We start from the raw sequence: 26,478 nt of genomic DNA, 5'->3' as shown, positions 1-26,478 counted from the left end.
GTCTGAGTCCTTCTCAAGCCACTGATTCTTCTGCCATCCCTACACTCAAGGTGACCATCTGTACCCTCATGAGAGGCTCACTTCTGCCTTGTTCAAGGGTTCCAGCTGTGGGGGCAGAGCCAATGCCCTCATTAGAACAATGGGCAGAGGAAGCCCAGAGAAGGGGCCAGACACAGACCTAAGACCCAGACCCTGGGTCCACTCACTCTGGCCTTCCTCAAGAAGCATCGTAATGTGTCTGCTGCCCCTCCTGTCCCTGGCTCCCTTAACCTTTTTCTTTCCAATAGAAATAACAAATGTGATCTCCACCCTCTTCCCTCAATAGCCCCCAAGCACCAGCTATCTGAGCCCGAGAAGGATCCTGATCAGGGCTGCTGGGAGGGGTGGGGAGGCAGTATTTCCAGGGACGTCTCTATTTCTTTGGGGGCTGGGTGAGGGGTAAGGAGAGGCCTTGGGCTACTCAAAGAGGAGGCCACCACTGAGGCCTGCAGATGGCCCACGGCACCTGAGGCTTGAAGGAGGTGGCCCTGCTGTCTGTGACCACCCACCCCCGTCCTGACCAAGCAAGTCGGTCAGCAGCTTTGTCCTTCTGTCCAAGGCCTACAGATCCACCCGCGCATTCATCTGCCCAGCAAACATTTGTTGGGCCCCTACTGTATGCCAGGCACTGTGCCAGTCATACAGTATGGGCCCTGGGATCAATAAACACAGTCTCTGTCCCACTACATACTCGAGGCTGGGGAAGTCGGCAGTCGGATTGGAGGGGTGCGGGGAGTGGTGGAGAGGGTCCAGAGACCCAGACACAGTCTTCACCGCGTGGCCCCCAACCAGCCCTACTGAGACCACACCAGGCAGGGCCGTTAGAACAGAGCCGCACGTGCCTCCTTAATCCCCTCGGAGGCCTTAGTGACCACGAGGCTGGACTAGAGGGGACCAGGCCCGACTCTGAATCCAGGCTCCACCACTGACTAGCTGTGGGACTCTGGGCTGGTTACTCAGCCTCTCTGAGCCTGCTCTCCCTTTGTAAAATGTAACAATCGTACCTACCTCACGGGGCACATTAGTTTCTCAGGGCTGCTGTAACAAATGATCACAAACCTGGTGGCTTAAAACAAAGAATCGTATCCTTTCACTTCTAGAGGCCAGAAGTCTCGAGTCACGGAGTTCTCTGGGCCACATTCCCCCGGAGGCCCCAAGGGAGAATCCTCCCTCCCTCGTTGAGCTCACCGTGGCTGTGGCTGCACAGCTCTAATCTTGGCCTCTGACTTCCCGTGGTCTCTTCTCCCTGAGCCTTCTCTTCTGTCTCTTATAAGGACACTAGCCATTAGATTTAGGGCCCACCTGGATAATCCAGGATGCTCTAAATATCTTTACATCTGCAAAGAGGCTTTTTCCAAGTATGGTCACACTGACAGGTTTCAGGGGTTAGGATGTGGACACATCTTTTGGAGGGGCCACTGTTCAGCCCACTATGAAGGGTCACTAAAGCCGCCTAGAAGGAGTGGGGCCCGGACGGAGCCCAGCCATGTAGGAAGTGCTCTGTGAACGAGGGTGGTTTTCACCATGAGTGCTATGACATGTTTATTAAGAAATAAACTACAATAAGAGCAGACGATAGCAAAGTTGTGCACGAGCTATAGACAGGGGTAAGTAGACATGGGCTGGGGGGCCTGCCAGTGGGAGGGGAGATGGAGATGGAGGGAGTTTCCTGAGGGGAGGAGCAGGCTGAGAGTGGCCAAAAGCTAAGACCAAGGGCTTCGGCCAAGGCGTGGGGAGGGGTGGGTGGCTGTGGAGAGAACACCCGAGACTAGGGAGCTCCCACTGGGCCCCGTGTGCACACACAGGTGGGCTTTCTTCCACAGGAGGTCTGAGCAGGGATGCAGGGCCCTCATTAGCAGGGAAGGGAGCTGAGTTGGCAGGCAGGAATCGAGGGAGGAAAACAGTTTTCAAGGGCCTCCTGTGGTTTGACAGACATCTCAGGCTCACAAGAATACCAGGAAGGAAGGGATGACATTCCTTTGTCAGATAAGGAAACCAGGCCTTGAAAACCAAAACGAACTACCCGAGACTGGACATCAGAACAAAGTGGGCTTTGAACCTGACTCTAAATCTCCCAGCTTTAAATCTTGCTGGGGAGGTGGGCTTGCCAGTCAGGCCCCAGGACCACCGTCAGTCCATGTGGTTATTCTTATCATCTTATCCAGTAAGTCATCCAGTCATTCACCCATCCAATTCATTCATGGATGTATGATAAATGGATGGGATAAACAGATGGATTTGCAAGTCAAGAGGACCTTAATGATTGTCTCAGGTCTATCCATGCCCCATATTCAAATACACATGAGCATCCAAAACCCAGCGGAGACAGTTAAGCGACTTTAGGAAGCACTCAGCTATTAAAGGCTCCCTTCCCCATTCTCATCTCTTAGGTTGAAAGTACAGCTAAGATGGCACCCCATGGCTCTGTTCCTGTGTCAGGTTCGCCCAGATGAGAAATGCCATCATGCATGGAACGCTAGAAGGAGGAAGTCAAACTCTCCGCAGGAACGTGTTACTACAGTGATTTCTATGCAACACCGATTAAAGCTTGTACACTGGATGACTTATCCTTGAGTCGGCATTTTGAGTTCATTAAACGTGTCACGTGTTTGGGGGCCTGGTTTGGAAGCACAAAGCAGGGAAGAGGTTGGGTAGGGAGGAGGGACATGCCTTGTGATGGGACCTCACGAAAGTATAAGGAACAAATCCTCACACAGGGTCACAAATGAATGGGAGGTGGAGACATCAAGAAGACTTTGGAGTAGATGGGCGACACTTTACTTGGGCAGAGCCCTCCTTTGTCCTATATGCTCCCATGTTCATGCACACAGGTGCACACACACACACTCACACACGGGATGCCCACGGGCCCACACACTGTTCGTGTGATCCACATGCAGTAGGCAGTCCAGAACCGTAGCAGGAAGAGGGGTTAGGTATGTGCATTTTGCAGTCCAGAGTTTGAATCCTGGCTCATCCTGTTTCCCTGCTGCGTGGCCTTGGGCTGGTGATCAACCTCTGAGCCTCACTTGTTTCAACAAACTTTACCAAGGGACCAAGTGTTTTCAGGGGCTGGGCTAGGTTCTGGGAACACAGAGGACACACAAAGCCCTGTCCACAGAAAGAACACAAACGTGTAAGCACAAGACTTGCCGGTCACAATAAGCAGTATCAAAGGAGCAAGGTCTGGATGTAACGCAGAGCAACTCTGGTGCAGCAGGGCTGGGGACAGAGGTCAAGGAAGGCCCAGTGGAGGAGACCTGAGGGAAGCACATTCCAGGTCAAGGGGACAGTATGTACAAAGCCCCAAGGAAGGAAAGAGCTTGAGGTGTTCCAAAGACTGGCGGGCTGGCACAGATGTGCAGGTGGCCGCCAGGGGGTGGCAGCACCAGGTGGGGCCAGGCCACGCAGGATCTGCAGGGCCTTGGGGAGCTTGGACATTTTATTTGGTGTGATAAGTCACTAGGGGGTCTTAATCAGGCAAGAGACAGGGTCTAGTGTCTTTGCTGGGTGGAGACTGAATGGTAGGGGAAAGAAGGGACAAGAGGAAGAGCTGTGGGAGGTCATGGCCAGGAGGGAGGGAGCAGGGCCTGGACCAAGGGCGGCACAGGAGACCTTCCTCTTGGAGGGCAGGTCTGAGATCTGAGATTCATGCTTCCTTCCCCCCAAACCTCCTGGTTCCCTGTTTAAGAACAAAAGCCACATAACGTCATGATAGTCATTGACACCTCAGTGCTGAAGAGTTTGGGAAGTGCTTCTAGAGAGCAGTTTTAAGGGAGGAGGTGGAGACAGAGGGTCAGAGGATAAGGTCAGGGACTTTGAGCCCCACTCACCAAAGGACTTCCCTATTCCCTGGACAGTGTCCTTTTATGATACAGTCACTGAAGGCAGGAGCTCTACTGTAGAGACATCAACTCTGTAATAGAGGAAGTGAACTGGGAAGCAGACAAACCGGGTCGCGTGTGTGGTTTATGGCCCCATCTTAACCCCACATTTCCCTGAAACCAACACTCAGAAAAAAGTGGTACAAATACACAGACATCCAGTCACATATACAAAGAAATTGCCATTCAAACCCACTCAGACGCAGAGCCCGAGGTTCACGTGCGGACTCCCAGCTCCACACCCCCCCATACACACACGCAGGCTCTCACCCGCCTCCCCTCCCACACACCGAAACACACACAAGCAAGCACATGTGGGCACACAGCTGCCCTCCCGCAGGCAGACACACGACGACAAGAGGACAAAAATCAAACCACAGATTCATTCTTTCACTTGCTTGGTTTGGGGTGGGGCGGTAGTAGTTTGGGGGCAGGCCTGCGGAAAACCCAAATTCAGGAAACAGAGAGAAACAGATGCTAAACTCAGCCACCTAGAGGTCCTGCACATTCCCCCCACCCCCACCCCCGTGTTGGGATGTTGGGTTGAAGTGAGGTCTGAGAAATAGACACAGCCCCGCCTGTGGTGGGACTGCTCACTCAGCTGCCCGGGCACCACTAAGGGGACCCAACAGTCCTGGGGGTGGCGGGGGGAGCAGCCAGGGAAGAGGGTACAGAGCCTGCGTTGAGATGCCCATTTGAGGTATGATTCAGGAGGAAAAAGACCTCAAACTCTGTAGATTCAGCTCCCCTATTCCCTCGCTGGGTGACCCTGGGGCTGTCTCTTAACCTCTCTGAGCCTTATTTGCACCTCAGGCTTTGTCAAGAGGTCCAAGGCGCCATGCTGTTCTTGATCGCTACATCCCCTGTACCTAGCACATATTAGAAGCTCAGCAAATATTTGCTGAATAAATGAAAGAATGTGCAGGCATTAAAGCAATAGTGAGGGGCTTCCCCGGTGGCGCATGGTTAAGAATCCGCCTGCCAGTGCAGGGGACATGGGTTCGAGCCCTGGTCCAGGAAGATCCCACATGCCGCGGAGCAACTAAGCCCTGGCGCCACAACTACTGAGCCCACGTGTCACAACTACTTAAGCCCATGTGCCTAGAGCCCGTGCTCCACAACAAGAGAAGCCACTGCAATGAGAAGCTCGCGCACCACAACAAAGAGCAGCCCTCACTCGCCACAACTAGAGAAAGCCCGCACGCAGTAAGGAAGACCCAACGCAGCCAAAAATAAATAAATTTATTAAAAAAAAAAAAGCAACAGTGAGATGCCACTTTTGAACCCAGTGAATGGGCAAAACCAGAAAAGTTTTGATAATAACAAGCACTGGGAGAACCCAGTGAAGCAGATACAGTTGAATGCAGTTGCCAAGGGGTCAATGTGCGTGCACATGTTGGCAGGCGAATGGGGCAGTGTCTCTGAACATTTACAGTGTGCAAAGCATTTCTCTCATGTGCGCCAGGGCCACATGGCTTGCAAGAGCAAAAAACTGCAAACAACCCATAGGATGGCTAAATGAACACGCAGGTTCACTGAGGACTATCGTGCAGTTTTTAGAAGAATGGGGTTGATCTCTATGCTATCTAGTCAGATTGCCAGGACATGCTGTTGGGTGAAAAGGGCTAGATGGAGAAAGATATACCATTGATGGAGGGGAAAAATTCTACACAAAGAATTCTACACTGTACTTTTATGGGGGAAAATGCAGGTATGTAAGTGCTTAGAAAAAGATCTGGAAGGACATAGACTAAGCTGGTGCCTGGGGATATGTCTGGGGAGGAGAAATACTTTATTTTCCACTAGGAAATGAAAATCAGGGAGAAAAGGCATGAGCATCAGTGAAGTATCTAATAAGCGCTCAGCAAAGCTCTGTTGACTCTGGAAAAAGATAGCACAGGAATGCTGAATGTAAACTCTGCCTCTGGAACTGGTCCAGGCAAGGTGACCCAGAAGGCTCTCCTTGGTGGGACTCACCACCCCAGGGCAGGGAAAGGCCACGGCTAGCCACCCACTGCCTTCCCCCAGCCAAGCCTCTGCCTATAAACCAGCAGGGTGGCACCAGGGCCTCTCCTGCTCCCTGGAGCCTCATCTCCTGCCACCTGCCATTCGGGTCCTCAAATTTTGGCCTCCAGGCCCTTGCTGACGCCATGCTCTGCCAGGAGTGCTCTCCCTTCTCCTCCCAGAGGCTGCTCATCCCTGCTGGCTCGGCCAGGGGCCCATGCGGCACGGGCCACCGTCAAGTCTCCTGCTGGTCAGTGTGCCCTGAAGCAACGGGCCTTAAGCGAAAGAACTGGGGCGCGATCAGCCCCTCCAAACGGCTTTCCCATGGTGTGGCGGCCGCAGAGCTGAGAAGCCCTCCTGCCCCCGCCCCCAGTGTCCCCAGACTGTGATGGTCAGCCCTCGTGTCTAGTTGCACAGCTTCTGCAAATTCTTGTTTCCCCTCTGTGTCAACTGCCAAAGGTAACCACCATTGCTCTTTTCATCAGCTGCTAACACCTACTTTGCCACTTATGGGATGGGGTAGGGTGGGAACCAGATCGGCCTATTACAATAATGCCCAAAAAGAGGCTCCAAGCAAGATCCTGGGAGATTTACTGATGAAAAGGCACTGGGCCTGCCAGGCTTGGGCTTTCTGACAGCTCTATCGGCCACTGCATTAAGGGAACTTGCCTGAAGCCACAGGGAGGGTGGGAGGGAGGGGGGTGGGGGTGGGGTGGGGAGCTGGGACCAGGACCTGGTGTGCCACAACCGGGGCTCTCAGAAATCCTCCTTCCCGCCCCTCCTTTTTTTGAGTTATTAACACAGTACCAGCAACTGCTTAATGAAAGCCGGTTAATACTGGATACTTCACGTAATCTCTGACCTAATCTCTCCTTTTTCACCTGTTACCCGGGGATAATAGGCCTGCTGGAATGTTCCCACCAAGTCTCCCCAGGACCTTGGAAGACCAGCCACCAGCTCAGTCCATCACTCCTCCTCCGCCGGACGAGAGCCTTCTCCTTGGGCTCGAGCATCCCCTCCCCTCCACGGAAACACACCACCTTTCCTGCCGGGACTAGGTTCCAGCTGGGACTAGGTTCTACCCCATGTAATGCAGCAACCTCTCTGCACAGAGGCCAAGCTCCAGGTCTCTCCAAAACACTTTCACCAAGTTCCATCAGCTCCCCGAGTAGCGCTTTTCTCATCTGGTAAATGGCGACATAATTTCTACCTCACAGAACCATGGGGGAGAGTAAATAAGACAACATACCAAGACACTGTCACCTGGCCCACAGCAGGCTCAGCAAATGGTGACTCCTCTTCCAGGGAGTGACGGGTGACCCCAGAACTCAGGTCTTGGACTCCTCAAGCAGTGTTCTCTACTACAAAGCTTGAATGTCCTGGCTTTCCCTTAGGACTGTCTTTGTACCCATTTGGGGGGCTAGTGTGGTAACATCCTGGGAGAGGGAGGTCAGGGACAGTTGTGAGGTGTGTCCCAAGGCCCCCACTGTAGGTCTCTGTGGCTAATACCCAAGCTGTCCAGAATTTCAGCAGCCAGAGGGTTTTTTCTACACCCAATCCTGTAGTGTCTCCTGGGCCTGAAGGAATGTCTCCTGCAGTCAGGGTGAAATCCAAACCCCTCCCACGTTCCAACAAAGCCCTGCCCCATCAACTGGACCCCTGTCAACCTCTATAACTCACCCCTGCACTCACCCTCTGGCTCTCTACACCAACTATACACGTCTCCTTTCTGATCCTCAACTATGCCAATCGCTCCCACCACAGGGCCTTTGCACTGGCTGTTCTCGCTACCTGGAATCCTCATCACCCCACTTTGAGAAAGGCCTCAACTCCAGCCTCCAAGAGGCTTTCCCTGACTGCCTTATCTCAGTCCAGAAACACCTTGTTGTTCCCTTTTTCCCTCTTTATTTTCCCATAGCACTTACCATGATCTGAGATGATCATGTGAATTCACTGTCTCCCCTATGTCTGCTTGAAGACCCCTGAGTTCCCAGTGCCTGGCAGATAAATACCTACTGAATAAATACTGAAAGAGTGAAATAAATGTCATTACCCCTATCTTGCATATGAGGAAATCGAGCCACAGAGAAGCTAAGAAGCTGGCCCCAGGCCATGTGTTCATTAAGTGATAGATTGAAACCAGAATCCATGCTCTAAGCCAGCAGTCCCCAACCTTTTTGGCACCAGGGACCAGTTTCATGGAAGACAATTCTTCCACAGACGGGGGTAGGGGTGGTGACGGATCAGACAGTAATGCGAGCGATGGGGAGCGGCAGATGAAGCCACGAAGCTTCGCTCTCTTGCCGCCGCTCACCTCCTGCTGTGCAGCCTGGTTCCTAACAGGCCGTCCGTGGCCCGGGGGTTGGGGACCCCTGCTCTAAGCCCCACAGCTCGAGGCTCCCCAGAGGCACAGACTCCCATGGGAATCATGGCTGTAAAGAAAGGCTGATGAGCGCTGGGGCAGAGGGCAGTTTCAAGATTACACGACCTGATCAGGGACTGTTTTTCCCGGCAGGACTTTGCCAAAGCTAGAAAGAGAAACTGAAAAACTGAGCTCCGAGGGCCAAGATCTTGACTCTCCCCAGCTGCTGGCTGGGCTCCTCACTTCTGGGGCAGCCAGGGCTGCTGAGGGTGGGGGTGGGGGGAGGAGAACCAGCCGACAGGTCTGGCTGTGACCCAGCAAGCTGTGGACATGGGGCTGACCCAACTGCCCTGTGACAAGAAGTCACTGTGCTAAGCACTTCTCGGTACCTGGCCCTTTGCTTCCATGCTGCTCTGTGAGGCACAAAACCTCCACAGCTCATTTTGCAGCTGGGGCAAATGAGGCCCAGAGAGGGCAAGTTGCTGGCCTATGGTCTCCACAGCTGTGGAGCCTGAGCTCCTCAGGGCTCCCACGTGGCCTAGCCTCCTGCGAGTCTACTGCCAGTCCTCCAGGGAGAACAGCCCAGGAGACAAAGGATTGTCAATCAGTGTATTTCTTTTTCCCTTTTGTATCTGGATTCGGTTTCGTTTTGAACTCAGGACTTCAGAAAATGAAACCAAAGCTGTAGTAACTGTCACTACTGGTGGTGAGGAGAGCCCATGTGTGCTCGGCAGCTTGTGCCTACCTCACGATGGCTTGCACAACCAGGATCTGCTCAGGGTAGGCGATGAGGCCCACTGTACAGGCAAGGAAACCAAGACTCAGAACGGCCCAAAGCCACAAAGTGGGAGACAGAGGCTTGGCTGGCAAGACCTGGGGCCTCCACAAGCTTATAAATAGGAAAGTCGGCAGAACGGTCCTCGCTCCTCCCCAAGCAGGCTCAGGTTGCAAATGAATCTGATTTCTTTGGCATCTACTGTTTTACCAGAAGACAGACTGGGATTCGAGATCACCAGGAATCTGGTTAGGGTTGGGGGGGGAGGAGGTGGGGAGGGAGTTTACAGCACAGTAGACAAGCGCTAAAGCTTTGGGGTCTGACACCCTGGGTATGAAGCTCCGCCCTGCCCCTTCTGAGTTGTGTGCCCCTGGGCAGGTGACTCCCCCCCACCTCAGTTTCCCTATCTGTAAAATGAGCAGATTGGATTGTTGTGTCAATCCAATGGTCTGAGGACTGTAAAGCATTTATCACCCAGTCAGTTTAGGCCAATACACCATAGGTATCAGTAAATGAAATGAAGGCGGGGGCTCCAGGGGGATGGGTGGGCATGTGGCAGCAAGTAGGGGGCCGAGAGGAGGAGGCCCCGGTGCCCGGGAAAAAGAGGTGGCTCTCCCAAGTAGTCATCCGGTCTGTCAATGGAAGGTGGGGGGGCATATGGGCCATCAGCTATTTATAAATCTCCCTCTGCCCAGAGGCCTGCCAAGGAGACATGCTGGCAGGAAGACAAGTCGTGCAGGAGCCAGCCCAGCCTGGCCACCTTCTCTGAGCCTGGACCACCCGCCTCCAGCTCAAGTGAGAAGGAGGTGCTATGCCTCCCCACTGCCAGCACCCAGGGGCCTGGTTTACCTTCTTCTACTCCACCCATGCCTTCTATGGCCTGCTTTCCCTGGGCTAGAACTTCTGAAATGAAGCCACGTGTCTGCAGGCTCCATTTTGCTGTCACAGCCACGGACAGCCGCTGATAAACAACAGCAGCAACAGCAAACACCTACTGAATGCTTATTATATACCAGGGACTGGTCTAGGCATTTGACCCATAACCACTCATTTAATCCCCACGCTACGAGGAGATATTATTACCTCCTTCACAGATGAAGAAACCAGGCAAGGGAGTTAACTACATGTTCAAGGTCACAAGGATAGAGAGTTGCAAAATTGGAACTGGAAACCAGATAGATTGGGTCCAAAGTCCAATACTTTATATTGTCACCTACCACAGGGCAGCCCCCCATAGGTGCTCCAGAATGACCACAGCACCTGACCACTGACACATGCATGGCTCTGCATCTTCTCACTCCCTTGCACACAAGTGCATGAGCACTCTCTCTCTAACACACACACACACACCCCAAGACAACCACATTAATGACCAACACCAGCTGCTGCCAACACGAATTAATGGAGACGATGGGGCCCTAAGCAAGGCTGGTTCTGGGCCACCCCTTTGTGTTTACGAGGAAACATGGGGGTCCTGGGATCTACCTAGGGCCAGGGAAGGAAATCACCAGGGAGGCGGGCAGGAGGACCTGGCTCCAGCCAGGGCTCGGAGCAGAGGAGCTAGCTGGGCTGCAGCCTGAGAGCTGCCTGTAGAGGGCAGTGTGTGCCAGCGTGAGGCCAGTCCCTGCCAAGCCTGGCGTCTTCCCCGGGACCCCTCCCAGACTGTGAGACAGGCTACCCACCAGCCCCCAAGCTCATTTGTTCTTTCTTTCATTCAAAAATACATGTACCAGCCAGGCACCTTCTCCGTGCCTTCCCACGACAGAGAGGATCACACACAAATGTACAAATCGTAGCTGGTACCCCATCATTCCAAGGCGGAGGTGTGAGTGTGGGGAGGGGACAGATGCGAGCAGTGGGGGGGAATCTGTAAAGCAGAAGTCGGAGGAGAGGAGGGGCTGGCCAGGAAAACTCAAAGTAGGTTTTTGGAATTATCACATCTGAAAACGAACTATCTTTTCACTGGGCTCCCAAGTGCATTTAGGGGTGTCCAGATGCGACTTCCTCTCCCCAAAATAAAAGCGAGGAGGGCGTGCCTCGTTTGGAGCTCCCCCTCTGCCAACCACTGGGCCTCGGTTTCTCCAGCAGTCGTGCAGTCGAATTATCACATCTGAAAACGAACTATCTTTTCACTGGGCTCCCAAGTGCATTTAGGGGTGTCCAGATGCGACTTCCTCTCCCCAAAATAAAAGCGAGGAGGGCGTGCCTCGTTTGGAGCTCCCCCTCTGCCAACCACTGGGCCTCGGTTTCTCCAGCAGTCGTGCAGTAGGGAGGGCTGGCCAAGGCCGCCGGTACCTTGCCGGGCCTCACCCGGTTTCCGAGGAACTGGGCTCGCAGCCGAGGCACCCCTCCCGTACCGCCAAAGGGTTCCTCCGAAGCCTGTGGTCAGGCCGCCGCTTCCTCGGAAGCCCACACCAAGACCAGGGACAGCGACAGGCAGGGAGGGGTGCGGAGGCGGCCATCTAGAGGCTCCGAGACTATGTGGGCAGGGCAGTGGAGGGAGCAGTCCCGAGGGGTCCGAAGTGGGACCCCAGGGTCGGGTGGAGTAGAGGACACAGCTCTACCAGAGATGGGTGCTGAGACACCTGGAGGGTAAGAGGGGTGTGTCACGGTTAGTCCAGAGTATCCTAAAGGGCTTGCCTGCAGAAATCTGCGACCGAAGGTACGTGGGGGCAAAGTAGGGCCGCCAGTTCCGAAGGGGGCTTCTGAGAAGTGCCCAGGAGGTTCAGAGGTGGTGCTAGAGACCTTGACAGAGGGGGGTCCTAGGACAGATGCGAGGCTAGGTCAGGGCGGGGGGCTTCCCCGGGTAGGGCTCCCTGATTTGTGGAAAAGGTCGAGCCGGCTTGGCTTCCACGGCGCGCAGAAAAAGAAACCGAAAGTGGCGCGGAAGGGTGGGCCTGTAAGGGGGTGGGGTCTGTAGGGGGAGGAGCCTTCTGCCGACCACGCCCCCAAGCCAGTTTAAAAGACTGGTGCAGGGGCAGGCGCGCAGCAGACAGAGCTGCGGCCGTGGCAGCTGCACGGCTCCTGGCCCTGGAGCATGCGCGAGAGCCGCCCCGGAGACCCCAGCCGCCCCGCTTGCGGCGCCCCGCGCCCCGCCGCCAGGTGAGCGGGGCACTGGGCTAGGAAGCGGGAGGGAGAGGGAAGGAAAGCACAGGACAGCCGGGTGTCTGGCGGCCTCGGGGGCTGCGTGGTGGGGTCGCGGCCACCACGCTCCTGGCCCCCTCTGGCCCCACCCTGGCAGACCCCGCGCGTGGAGTTCCCGCAGCGCAGCTTTTCTCCTGCCTTTGCCCAATTCGCCCGGACAAGGCGCCAATTCCAGGCCTGGCCAGGAGGCGGCGGTCACGGGGCGGTGAGCCGAGGGCCGGTTGGCCGGAATCGGGGCAGGCTTCTCCCCGGCACCTCTCCACGCCCCCTTCTTGTACCCAAACTCGGAGCGACTCGGGGGCTGCACTCCGCTCCACCGAGCTCCCACCCGCCTTGAAGTGCTCCGCAAGCGGGGAAGCCCATTTTCTAGATGAGCCCACTGAGGCTCAAAGGGCTGCGCGGACTTGGTCTTGAGCCCTCGGCCCTTTAGGAGCGGCTCACCCCAGAGCCCCACCCCTCCCAAGTTGCCTCGCGGGCCCTCACCTGCCCAGCCCCACCCAGACTCCCTGCTGACAGCCTGTCTCTCCCATCAGCGCACCCCCGGACGCTATGGCCCACCCCTCCGGCCGGCCCCGCGTGTAGGATGGTAGCACACAACCAGGTGGCAGCCGACAATGCAATCTCCACGGCAGCAGAGACCCGACGGCGGCCAGAGCCTTCCTCCTCCTCCTCTTCTTCCTCCTCCTCGCCCGCGGCCCCTGCGCGCCCGCGGCCCTGCCCGGCTGCTCCGGCTCCGACCCCGGGCGAGACGCACTTCCGCACGTTCCGCTCGCACGCCGACTACCGGCGCATCACCCGGGCCAGCGCTCTCCTGGACGCCTGCGGCTTCTACTGGGGACCCCTGAGCGTGCACGGGGCGCACGAGCGGCTGCGCGCCGAGCCCGTGGGCACCTTTCTGGTGCGCGACAGCCGCCAGCGGAACTGCTTCTTTGCCCTCAGCGTGAAGATGGCCTCGGGCCCCACGAGCATCCGCGTGCACTTCCAGGCCGGCCGCTTCCACCTGGACGGCAGCCGCGAGAGCTTCGACTGCCTCTTCGAGCTGCTGGAGCACTACGTGGCGGCGCCGCCCCGCATGCTGGGGGCCCCGCTGCGCCAGCGCCGTGTGCGGCCGCTTCAGGAGCTGTGCCGCCAGCGCATTGTGGCCACCGTGGGCCGCGAGAACCTGGCGCGCATCCCCCTCAACCCCGTCCTCCGGGACTACTTGAGCTCCTTCCCCTTCCAGATCTGACCGGCCGCGCACGCAGCATTAACTGGGACGTCTTATTATTTTCTATTATTATTATCTCCCTGGAACCACGTGGGTGCCCTCCCCGCCTGGGTTGGAGGGAGAGGGTGTAGGGGGCGAGGCGCCTTCTACCCTGGGTTGGAGACAAGGCCGCAGACCCCTCCCCACCTCTTGTGGGGATGCCCCCTCCCGGTGCTCCCTCTGGGTCCCCCTGGTTGTCGTAGCAGCTTAACTTAATTGTATCTGGGGCCAGGACCTGAACTCATACCTCCTACCTCTTCATGTTTACATATACCCAGTATCTTTGCACAAACCAGGGGTTGGGGGAGGGTCTCTGGCTTTATTTTTCTGCTGTGCAGAATCCTATTTTATATTTTTTACCACCAGTTTAGGTAATAAACTTTATTATGAAAGTTTTTTTTTTTAAGAAAAAAGGTTTCTAGAGCGTGTGCTTTGGGCAAAGGTTTTCCATGGTTCTGAGTGGGTCCAGGTTCCTAAGACTGACCCGTGTGGCCGAAGATGGTGTGTGGCCTGTGTTCTGTGGCTGGGAACCCTGCATGGCTCCTCCCTCAGCTCTCAGGGGTAGACGAACCGTTGGTCTAGTTTTGGTATTGTGTGTAAAATGGCAGCTCACGTTTGAGCTCTTAATGTGTGCCCGGCCCTGTTCTGTGCTTTACATGCTTAACTTTACTTTAAAGACAACCCTATGAAGCAAGGCACTTATCCCCATTTTACAGAAGAGAAAACTGAGGTGGGGTAAATTTGCCTGTGGCCATTCTTGTGTCAGAGAAGATACTGGGGCCTTTTTTGGCTGTCCTCCCAGAAATCTGTTTGAATGGATGACAGAGAGGAAACTTCTTTCATTCTATGACCACAACTTTTTCCAGGAAGAGGGTGGGGGTGGGGGCTTGTTGAGTTTTTGGAAGGAGGCGTGGCACATTCTGAAACTCAGCATATAGGAAGGCATATTTTAGATGGGATGGGGATACAGGGTTGGGTCTGAACTTCCTTCTGCCCACCCTGTTCTGTCCTGTGTACTTTTTGGTGAACACACAACTTGGAGCCAGAAAGATGCTCTGTGGTCTGTGGTGTCAGAAGGGCCCTGTTGGCAGCTTTGGGCAATTCCCTTTACCTCTCGGGGCCTCAGTGACTACCTCTAAAATGGGCTTGCTGGAAGAGGTGCTTTGCTGTAACCCTCAGCAGCAGGCACTGATGCAAAGGGGATGGAGGAGGTGATGTTTTCTGGAGCTTGGGCCTGCCAGCATCACCAGAGAGTGCCCAGGAAACGGGTTTTATGGCTACTCCTTGTATCTGTGGCCGGTCTGCTGGCCACTCAGGGCTGTGTTGCTGCACCCAGTGAATCGAGTCATTTTCAGGTTTAGGGTTAAACGGCTTTACAGACACATTTTTAGAAGTCAGAATGGCCCTCTGCAGCCTTGGACATGCTTACAATGGAGTGTCCTAATATTTAACAATACCTTTCAGACTTGAAAGTGCAGCATAAAATTAACTTGATAGTTGGAGAGCTGCAGCGGCCCAGACTTGTCTTAGGGATTAAATAGGTTCCAGACCTCAAGGTTAAGAATGACCAGGAGAGGTTTAGTATCTCAGAGAGCTTTGGCAATATCATCCTTCAATGAAGTGGGGTGGGAGGAAAGGAGGTGATGTCTGTGTGCCTCCAAGGAGCCACTGCTTTTTCTTCTTCGGACCATCTCCCTGCCCTTTGTTCTCTACTGTGTGGACCAACTCCTGTCCTTGTTCTGACTCTCCTGTCTCCTACCCAGCTTGGGCAGTGCCGGGAGAAACCCAGGAAAGCAGTGCTTGCGCATATGGCAAACACTTAATGAGCGCTTACTGTATGCTGGGCCCTGTGCTACCTTGTTTAAGCCGCACAACCAGCCTGTGAGTTAGCAACCTCTCCCCCATTTTACAGATGGGAAAACTGAGGCTCAGAGAGGCAAAGTAGGGCATACAGCAAGTGGTGGAGTCAGATTTTCAAACTTAGTACTGCTTCAGAGGCTGGGTACCACTAGGCAACACAGTCTCCCACAAGGGCCTAATGGTTGCAGTAATAATAACAGTAGCAGCTGCTAACATTTATATATAGCATCATTGGGCAGGTACCATTCCGAGCACCTAGTTACCTATGTTAAGCATTCAACCTTCACCCGAGCCTTAGGATTTAGGTACTATTAACATCCTCATTTTGCAGACGAGGAAACAGCTCCTCATCTAAAGAGGGACGAATCGCAGTTAGTTTACAATATTTCCAGGGTTTTTTTCCTCCTTTCAAAAAAAGCTTAAATATCACATCTTCATTATACAAACTCATACACAAACCCATTCCCCTTAGCAAAACAGCTAAGACTAAAGCTCCTCTAATCACACTTCCCAGAGTTGGCCCCTTCTCTTTGTGAGTCATTTTTAAAAAAGCTATACCGGACTTCCCTGGTGGTGCTGTGGTTAAGAATCCGCCTGCCAATGCAGGGGACACGGGTTCGAGCCCTGGTCCAGGAAGACTCCACATGCCACAGAGCAACTAAGCCCATGTGCCACAACTACTGAGCCTGCGCTCTACAGCCCGCAAGCCACAACTACTGAAGCCCGTGCGCCTAGAGCCTGTGCTCCCCAACAAGAGAAGCCACCACAATGAGAAGCCCGCACACTGCAACGAAGAGTAGCCCCCACTCGCTGCAACTAGAGAAAGCCTGCGTGCAGCAACGAAGACCCAATGCAGCCAAAAAAAAAAAAAGAAAGAAAAGCTATATTAACACACATACTGTGACCTAGAAGCCCCCCAGGAGCTGCACTCCAGGCCCTGAGGGACAGATCTCCGGCATACACCAGTGCAGACACACTGCAGAGCAGGAGGGCAGGGAGGGGGGCAGTGCACGCTGTGTGGCTTCCCCGTGGTATAGGTTCTCTCAAACCTCAGCTTCATGATTCAGCAGTGCTGACGTCAATTTACAAGAATAAAAAGTGAGAGGAGGGTTGGTGTGTGTGGGTGGAACTGGTCTGGGGGCCCAGGAGCGTCTGAGCTGGGCAGTGGAGGGCAAACAGGATGGAAAAGGGGCAGCTCTTTAGAAGGTGGGGACTGCCTGTGGGTGTGGGAACAACCTCTGACCTGCATCAAAGCCATTCCAGAGCTGGGGACGCTGCTCCCCATTTTAGAGATGAGGAAACGGGGGCTCAGAGAAGTATAGTCACTCAGGGTCACACAGCTCAACAGTGATAGCCAAGACTTGCACCAGATCCACCCCACTCTCAAGGCAATTGGTTTCCTCAAGAGTGGAGGAGGCAAGAGGGAGGAACCCTGTGAAGATGCATATTCCCAGGCCTCACCTCAGCCTGCCTGATCCTCCCAACTTTATGAGTGGAACTGTTACTGTCCCCCAGTCAGGAAGTGGAGAGGTGAGCCTCTTCCTGAGGTGAGGCACGTAAGGCATTTAGCCCAGAGCCTGGCAGTATGTCTCTGCATGATGTGGTATTCAGTAAATGATAATGAGGTTCATATAACAAAGATTCACTGAACACCAACTATGTTCCAGGCATTACTCTAAGCCCAAAGGATACATGAATGGACAAAACTGAGGGAGTCCAGTCCCTGCTCTCATGGAGTTCACATTCAGGGCCTCAGACAATAACTAAATATGAAACTAAAGGCACGAGAACAACCAAGGAGTGACAGTACTCAGATGGAAACTCAACAAGGTGGTTGGGCAGTGGGTGGGGCTATTTTAGAAAGAAAGGTCAGGAAGGCTCCTCTAAGGTGACGCGGAAATTGTGCCTGGAATGACAGGTCAGCGCCAGCCTGGGAGGCAGGCGTTCTGGGCAGAGGGAACAGCAAGTGCAAAGGCCGTCGGCTGGGAACAAGTTCAGCCCATTCCAGTCGCTGGCTGAGCTGGAAGGGAGATGATGGAGTGAAGGCCAGCGGCAGGAGATGAGGTGGAATGGGTGGACAGTGGGCAGAGCCACTAGTGAGGAGTGTGGATCTGAAGTGTGATGGGGAGCCTGGGCATGAGCTGATCTAATCTGTTAGATCCTCTGACTCCTAGGTAGAGGTGCACCAAGGCAGGGAGGCTTGGGGAGAAGGTCTTAGGCTTCTTGCCTTGTTATGTGTGTATTTGGGGATTGGGGTGGGGGGTGTCATTCTTGGTCAGACCCCTCAATCCCTCAGCTTAAGCCAATCAGGCCACAAAGAGGCAGGGAAAGCCACAGGACCAATGCTGAGACCAAGTATGGGCCAGGCCTGGTGTGGCCAGCCCTGGGGCCGGCATCAGTCAGAAACCCCATTTATTATCAGACCGCAAGCCTAGGTCTGAACACAGCCCCAGGGCATAGCCCCCCAGAGTCCAGTGAGGGGCTTCTTGGAGCAGTGCTCACCTGTGCAGGGCGGAGCTGGCCTCAACTTTGGGGAAGGACACACAGGACCTGAAAGTAGGTGGATTAGGCTGACACAGGGTGGGTGCGGCCACCTGGAGGCTTTGCTTTGCATCCCCCTCACCTGGTGTCTACTACCATCATCCAGAGACTCCCCAGGGTGAGGCTTCTGGGGAATAACATGGGCCTGGCCTGATTCTAGGGGCTCTCAAGGTCCCTTACAGAGAGGAGTGCAGTCTTCAACAAAGCAAATTCACAGAGGGACAACAGTGCCCAAGGTGGGCGCTCAACTGCCCCTCCCACCTGGTCCTGGCCCTCAGACAGCCCACAGGAGAAACAGGTTCCACGATCTACACGGGTTGTTTGGCCCCAATACAACCCCCTACCCTCCCTCCCACCCCCACCAAAACCACACACTCCATGTGAGGTCGGGCATCTCCAAGCCCCAGTCCTCCAGTGGCTCCCCGCCGCGCTCAGAAGGCCCACCTCCCACGAGGACCCATGAGGCGGCAGGGTGTCCCTGCCCACGCGTCTGGCCTCAGCACTCACCTCACTCCCTCCCGCTACCGGGCCTTTGCACATGCTGTTCCGCGCCTCCAGCAGTTTTAAGGTGAAGGGCTCATACAGGTACAAGTGCCGTGACCCAAGGGCTCCGCACGGCTCCGGAGCTCCCAGGCCGCCACGTGCCGCGCGCTGATGACGTCACCACGCCGCCCTCACCTGCCGCTGTCTCGGATCCCACCGGACGCGAACTCGTATCTGTCGGCGGCGGGCCCCGGCGATGCTCGGCTCTGTTCGGCCGCACTCGGCTCCCCGAGGCCTCTCCGAGCAGCCGCAGGATACCTGGCCCCTCTGGGCTCCGCGTGGTCCTAACGCCGCCCTGTGCGTGCTGCCCACTTGGAAGACCCCACGCCCCCACAACCCCCACCCCGCCACCCACCCAGAGGACGGTCGGGTCAAGGCCGTAATAGCGGGCCCTCCCCGCCCCCTCTAGTCTTAAGAAACCAAAAAGCGCTTCCACCGCATCCCAGTCCGCACCGAACCCTGCTGCCCCAACTCACACAGCCCTTAGATCCCGAACCCCATTTTCCTTACCTGGAAATGAGATTAATCACTGTACCCACCCCATGGACGAAATTAAGTAAGAGGGTGCCTGTAAGGTGCTTAACACGTGATAGGTATCCAATAATTGGGACTGCCCTCTCTGCTTCTTGATTCTTGTACTGCTGCTGTTTTAAAATAATGCCAATTACTGAGCACCTAACGGGTGCTAATACTTCACCTAGTTTGCATCATAGGAGTTGGCCTCAGAAAGGTGAAGGAATTGCCCCCCTAATGTGTAAATGGCAAAGCCAGAGTTTGACTCCCGTCGCTTACCCACTACAATGCTCAAGGGTTCATGGGTTAATGTGTTTCTGACACTTAGGACCACCCTGGAAGATGTTCAGAGCCATAGAACCAGCCAGGGCTCAGAGCACCTCACTCGCCTGTCCTTTTCCCCCAGCACAGCCTGGGAAGCCAGGCGAGACAGTGGGCTGGTAACTTACCTGCAAGGCTGCATCAGAGTTCAGCCTAGGAGAATGGCCAGGGCTGCTTGATCAGAAAGGACCCTGGGGGAGTGGCTCTGGGTCAGCCCTGATAGCTGGTGGGGGGAGCCATGAATGCAAATGAGGATGGGCAAGAACAGAGCCGGGAGGGTGACGTTCAGGGCTGGCCCCACCTGGGGACCTGCAGGGGCCTGTGTGATGACATACTCCCCTCCGTACCTCTCACACCTGGGTGCAGCCGGGAGGGGTATCCAGAGGCAGGATGGAGAGGCGGGGGCAAGGCCTGGGTAAGTCCACCTTGGAAGGCCCCTCCCCACCAACATTTCACTGTGGGAGGCAGCACAGAGGAGCAGGAAGAGCTGGGACCCAGGCCCTGGGTTTGAGTCCTGACTGTTAACAGTGTGACTGTAGTGGCCTTATCTATAAAACAATAATTAGACTCAATTAGACCCACTCTGCCTTGCTTCAGAAGGGTCATGAGGATCAAATGATTTACCATAAGTGGAAATAAAATGGATCACCACCCAAATATAGGAACTGTAATAATTATTACTATCTTGCATCACACGGGCTGCACAGATGTATTTGAATCAGCACAGCCATGAAGCCAGACAGACCTGGTTCCATTCCCAACTTGCCATTTGCTACGAACAGCAGTGGCTACCAGCTCGTCCATGTCAAATGCTCACTAGACAGTAGGCATTGTTCTTTGTATTGATAATTCATGCATTGTATCTCATTTAACCCTCACAAGAACCATATGAAACAGGTACTATTATGGTTATTATACTCATTTTGCAGATGAGGAAACTGAGGCACAGAGAGGTTAAATAAAGTGCCCAGGGTCACACAGCAGCTAGGTGGCAGAACCTAGAGGGTTCCAACACAGGCAGCCCGATTTTACAGCCATTCCCTCATTTTAAGCTTTAAACTGAGGTTTCCAAACCGTCAGACGCTGGAGATACACTTTTATGATTTTTGCCAGTTCTATTCAAGTTCCAGCTGTGATGTTATTCAATTATATTCTCCAAATCAAGTTACTTGGTTTCCTTAAGTTTTATTCAAAGGGAAACAGAATTACTATACATGGAAAGCCAGAATCACCTGCCACAGAGGTAACCCTTAAAAAAATGCAGTGAAATTTAAACAATGTTATTAAGTTCCAGCTAGAGATTGGTGTCTTGCTCTGCTCTGAGAGAAGGTCTGCTTTGTGTTTGGTTGAGAGGGAGGGAGGGAGAGAGAGAGAGAGAGAGACAGGGAGGCACGTGTCAAGTGTCAGGTGTTTAACACACAGTAGCAGCCATATGAGACTGTCTCCTTGTCTTAAGGGGAAAATCTGAAATCTCTGTTTCACAGCAGCTCAATGTTTTATCAAAATGTCCCTGGGTCCCACCAAAAACCACCATCCAGGGACCCTTCAGGGCACCCATCCCATACCTGGAAACACTGCCCAACGTGGCTGCCAGCTGTGTGTCGTGGGCACTGACTCTGAGCCTCAGTTTCCTCACCTGTGAAATGGGGTAAGCATCTGGATCTCACAGGGTACGAGGGATTAAAAGGAAGTGATTATAAGCACAGAGTACGTGCTCAATAAGAGTCATGATGTTGGCAGGGCAGGGTGGGCCCTATATCAGGGGCCCTGGCCCCCACCCCCACCCCGTCTCCAGCTTGGGGCACTGAAAATGAAAGCCCAGTGTGGCCAGCCTGGGGCTCTTCTGTGCTGTTTATCTGATCTTTTGCCAAGTGCCCTCTGCACTAACCTGGTGACAGGAAGGGCCACAGTTTCTGGAAGGTGGGTCAAAGTGAAACTACTTCAGGTCCAGGCAGGAGGGGTCCTGGCGGGCTCCCCCAGCCAAGTGGGCAGGGCGTGGGAGTGGGGCAAGGAATGCAGGCTTGAGCCTTAAAGTGGCCTCCCCTTCACTGGATTGGAGATGGTGAAACTGAGGACCAGAGATGTGGGCTCAGGCTCCTTTGCAGGCACTGGAGGCAGTTGGGTGTGATCATCTAAATTACCAATTTGATCACCTCACACCCCTGGTCACATACACCCCCTCACTCCCACTGCAAATGAGTATTGCTGTTGGCTCCCTTTTATCTAGCCCTTTCTAAAGAGGTACCATTATTGTCTCATTTCACAGACAAGGCACCCTAGCCCAGGAGAGGTTGAGTTCCTTGTCTATGATCTCACAGCTGATAAAAGTAGTAGAAGCAGTATTTGAACCAAGCTAGATGACCCCAGAGCATTCTAGCGGTTCCCAACTGCTAGATACTGAAATATGACCACTTTCCCATGGGATCTGTGGGCCTTCACTGCCTGGTCCCACCGTACATGTCTAGTCCCTCACCGTTCCCTTCACGTTCCTCATCTGCTTCAATCATCCCCATTTTCTCATCATTCCTTTGGCCTTTTGAGCAACCCAGGGAAAGTCTTTAATGTTTCTCATGCTTGCTTGTCACTTGGCAAACTCCTACTCAACCTTCAAAGCCCAGCTCAGCCATCTCCTCCCCCAGGAATAAAAGGGCAAGTGAGTCAGAGAAAGGGGGGAAGAAAGAGATGGAGACAGGCAGAGAGAGGGAGCAAGAGGCAGAGATGGGGAGGCGGGAGGGGTGAGAGGAGAGGAGGGGAGAGAAGAGGAAAGATGAGAAGGGAAAATAGGAAGGAAAGAGCAAATAGAGAGAGGGCCTAGGAATGAGAGAAAGGACTTGTGGATGGATGGGTGAGTAAATGAATGAGTGCATGAATGAATGAATAAATGAATGAGTGGGTGAAGGAATAAATAATCCAAATCACGTACAAAATAAAGGGCAAGTGAATAAAGAGGAAGCATTGGCGGCCGGGCCGGGTGGCAGGCTGTTACCCCCAGTGGCCCCTTCTCCTACCCTCATGGCTCTGGATGGGGCCGGGCAGGACCTCTCTGGGCTCCAGGCCTGGTCCATGTCCTGAAGTGGTGGCTGTGTCCTTGACATTTGACAAAGCCTTGCCTGCAACACCCTCCCCTCCCAACCAAGAACCTTGGGCACCTACTCTGCTCCAGCTCCAGAAAACTGAAAGTAAAAGCCATGCTGAGCTTTGCCCAGCCTTCGTGTCCCTCAGTGGTTTCTTAGAAATCAGCTGCCTGGGCGACCAGCTGCAGCCTGGACTTCCTCCCTCACCCAAGGGCCCCCTCCCCTGGTGGGTGTCATGCTCCCAGAAGAGATGGGACCAAAGGCCTGTGCTGGAGTTGGGGGGACCCCTCCAGAAAGCTTGGGAGTCATGCATTCATCCCACAAATGTTTATTCATGCTTTCTGTGTGCCGGGTACAAGGGAACAGATGAACCTGAGCCATTCAGAGAGTTAGGAGAAAAAGGACTTACATAGGGTCGCCGTATCACCTGATCCAGGCCCCAGGTGGCTGGAGGGTGGGTGGGTGGGGCACCAAGAAAAGAATAGCTAATTAGCTTAAGACTCATGAGGAGGAGGGTGGGAGATGCGGAGTCAGGTGAGGCTCCAATTCACCTGGGCAGCCAAGGTGGGGAAGGGCATCTCAGGCAGAGGGAACAGCATATGCAAAGTGACCTATGTTATCTCCCATAATCCGTATAGCTGCCACTGAAGTAGGCATGTTTCTCTGGCTTTTGCAGGCAAAGAATCTGAGGCTCAGAGAAGTGTGGTGATTTATTTGCCCAAGACCTCACGGCTAGAGTGGAGATCTGAATGCAGCCCATGTGCCTAGCCTCTCTTAACTGAGCCCCAGGTAGCATCCCAGATCCTTACCATGGCTGTCTCACTGGAGCATGCCCTCTGCCCCAGGCCCTGGACTCCTGCACACCTCACTTAAATCCTCAGCACCACTCTGTAGAGAGACATGGTTAGGAGAAAAAATAAGGCTCAGAGAGGTAAAGTGACTTGCCTAGGCCACACAGCCTGCTGGGGCAGAGCAGGGATTCACATCCAGGTTTGTGGGATTCCAAAGTGCCCCCTCCTTCCTCTACATGAGGCATCTGTGTCCTCACAGAACACAGACCTGACCTGACAGTCTCTTTCCCCACATTCGAAAGAGGTGGAGGGGACAGCAAGTACAAAGGCTCAGTGGCTGGAGAGCAGCATACACATAGGGTGTACTGCGAGCTAGAGCTTTGCTCTCAGGGAACTGCCCCACATCATTCTGTAAGGTCCTGAAGGGGCTGTCGGTCACAGTGCTCTGGCCACAGGTGGATGTGGACCAGACCCGGCCAGAGTTCCCCATGCCCCAGTTCAGGGAAGGCACGTGACCTAAGCTTGACCAGTCAGAGGCCCTCCTGGGACTTTTTTGCTGGAACAGGAACTCATTCCTCTATACTGAGGCCTGCTGGCAGCCATTGTGCCCGTTGGGTCAAAGAGTGGAAGAGAAGGAGCACAAGACAGAGCCCTGATGCATTGTGGGAGCTCCTACATCCAGCCATGCCTGAAATCCACCTCTGGACTTACCTGTTACACACGTTTCCTTTTTTGCTTATGTTTGTCTGAGTTATGTTTCTGCCATTTGCAACCCAAAGAGTCTTGGGTAATCAGAGTTTGAAGAGCAGCAAGGGGTCAGGTTTGGCTAGAACGAAGGGTAGGCGAGTAAAATGGAACCACTCATCCTAAGAAGAGGCCAAACAACTCTCCTACTGAGAGAAGCGAGACTACTTTTGCCAGGGGCTGGGGCCCACAATGCTCCCCTCTCTCGCTGATATCTGCCCTCAAAGAAAGCTGGAATGCAGACTTTCACACCTCCTGATTCATGGTTGCTCTTAATAACTTCTTTTTGTGCTGGAAAAAAAAATTCCACATTAAAAAAATTTTCCTTCCCTTTAAAAAACAGACTTTATTTTTAGAACAGTTTTAGATTCACATCAAAATTGAGTGGAAATCACAGTTTCCATATCCTTACTGCCCCCCTGGCCTCCCCCCACCACTATCAACATCCCCCATCAGTTCACATTATGTTTTTTTTGTTTTATAAATTTATTTATTTTTGGCTGCGTTGGGTCTTCGTTGCTGTGTGTGGGCTTTCTCTAGTTGCAGCGAGCGGGGGCTACTCTTCGTTGCAGTGTGTGGGCTTCTCATTGCGGCGGCTTCTCTTGTTGCGGAGCACAGGCTCTAGGCGCACGGGCTTCAATAGTTGTGGCACGCAGACTCAATATTTGTGGCTCGCGGGCTCTAGAGCGCAGGCTCAGTAGTTGTGGTGCACGGGCTTAGTTGCTCCGTGGCATGTGGGATCTTCCCGGACCAGGGCTCGAACCCGTGTCCCCTGCATTGGCAGGCAGATTCTCAACCACTGCGCCACCAGGGAAGCCCCCACATTATGTTTTAATCTCCACATTTATTTTAAATTTGTAAAAGCATCTACCAATAATGTTAGTATGAAATACATTCTATATTTTCCTGATTTCCACAGATACATATATTTTTTCTTTTTTTTAAAAAAGACACCATTCTTTATGACTCATATGGTAACCCACTTTTTCCACTGAGCATTTCGTGAGCAGCCTTCCAGGTCATTGGTTGAGAAGGTAGGGATGATGGTACCCGTTTCATCAGTAAGGAAGCCGAGGCCCAGCGGGAACCGGGAAGGGACACATGTTGACCTTGTGAGGCACATTTCATTGGATGCTCTCAACTGCCCACTGAGGTTTTGTTTCTTCTTCAGGGATGGGAAAACTGCTGTGCAGAGAGGGAAAGTCACTCTTTTTTGGGGGGAGGGGAGCCCCCAAATCCCTGGGCGGGGTGAGGGGGAGGGGCTGCTGGTCAACAGGGCTACACCAGCAGGGGCTCTAGGCGCTCTGTCCTGAGGGGAGGGAGGCTGGTCCTCTGAGGAGCCCTCTGATGTGTCCCTGAGGGACAGCCTTGCTTCACGCCTGCCTCAGCCATGCTGCTACTAAACTTTCCAGGATGCATCCGGCGCAGAAAAGATTTGTGCCTCTGGCTAATTCTCATATTCAGGCTGGTACTGAGTACCTACCGGACACCGCTGGGGGCACCATGCACACGGTCTCGGTTAGTCCTTCTTACCACCCTGCAGGGTAGGACTGTTAGCATCCCCATGTCTCAGATGAGGAAACTGAGGCCCAGAGAAGTGAAATGACTTGCCAAAGGCCACACAGCTAACATGTGGTAAAACCAAAATTGGACCTCAGTGAGGTCTGAATCCAGACAGAAGCATCAACATCCTGGTCGGGCCTCTGACTTTGTAAATTGTTAACCACACACACACACACGTGCACACACCCCCCAACTGGCCAAGAGGTCTTGAGTGGTGTGCCCCAGAGCTCTGGCCGCAGCTACATCCTTCCTTCCATCTTCCCAGTTTCCTTCATGAGAATCCAAACAACCTGCTTATTGCAAAGACGGTGAACCCCCTGGGCAACAGAGTCAGGATCCCAAACGAGCCCTGCATTAAGACATTGAGTGGACACCAGGGTGACATTTAAGACATTGATATAAAGTCCTACCCTGGGATTAGAAAAAGCAATCACTCCAATACTGGTTGACTTCTGTCCCTAATACCATGGTTGAATGTAGCTCAAGACGACCTGTGAGCCAGCTGCAGTGTGCACAGGTTGGCAGTGGGACCTTCCAGTAAGGATGCTTGGGATGACAAGCGACACGCAGTGACAGTGACAGCGTTGGCTTAGGCACCTGTGTACACAAATGTTGAGCCCTCGCCTCATGCCTGCACAGGGCACATGCTCAGGAATCAGGGGTGACATCAAGCGTCGGTGACAATGAAGAATGCTTACACCCCTCCTGGGCACACGCTGCATGATCAATAAACATGGATTTGACAAGGGGAGGATGGGGGAGAGAATGGATAACATTTAGCGTCAGTAATATCATGGGTGTTATGTCATTAGATAGGAGATAACAAGTATTATCATATGACATAAGGGCTATTCTTGAGTTAGCACTAATTACATACAGGCATGGTGCTAAGCACTTCACATTATCTCATTTAATTCTTGAAACAGTCTTGCGGTGGATCGTGTTAAGCTGAATCACATGAAATTGCTGTTTTTGTAGGTCAAAAACACAAGAGTATTGGCAATACGGTTCAACCTCACAGCATCTTCATTTCTACAGACTGAGTAAACCCCACTGGCAGGGCCCGGAGGCGCC

The 26,478-nt window shown here is 53.7% G+C and overlaps 1 protein-coding gene across 1 annotated transcript; it reads left to right on the top strand.

The window, feature by feature from the left end:
* Nucleotides 1–12,068: 12,068 nt before the first annotated feature.
* Nucleotides 12,069–13,737, top strand: SOCS1 (suppressor of cytokine signaling 1). Its single transcript, XM_079944876.1, has 2 exons — nt 12,069–12,166; nt 12,742–13,737. Exon 2 carries the CDS (start codon nt 12,792–12,794, stop codon nt 13,434–13,436), a length of 645 nt encoding a protein of 214 aa, XP_079801002.1. The 5' UTR covers nt 12,069–12,166; nt 12,742–12,791; the 3' UTR covers nt 13,437–13,737.
* Nucleotides 13,738–26,478: the final 12,741 nt, after the last annotated feature.

Source organism: Stenella coeruleoalba (assembly GCF_951394435.1).
Source record: "Stenella coeruleoalba genome assembly, chromosome: 15".
Classification (NCBI taxonomy): domain Eukaryota; kingdom Metazoa; phylum Chordata; class Mammalia; order Artiodactyla; family Delphinidae; genus Stenella; species Stenella coeruleoalba.
This window is presented reverse-complemented; position numbering and strand designations above follow the sequence as displayed.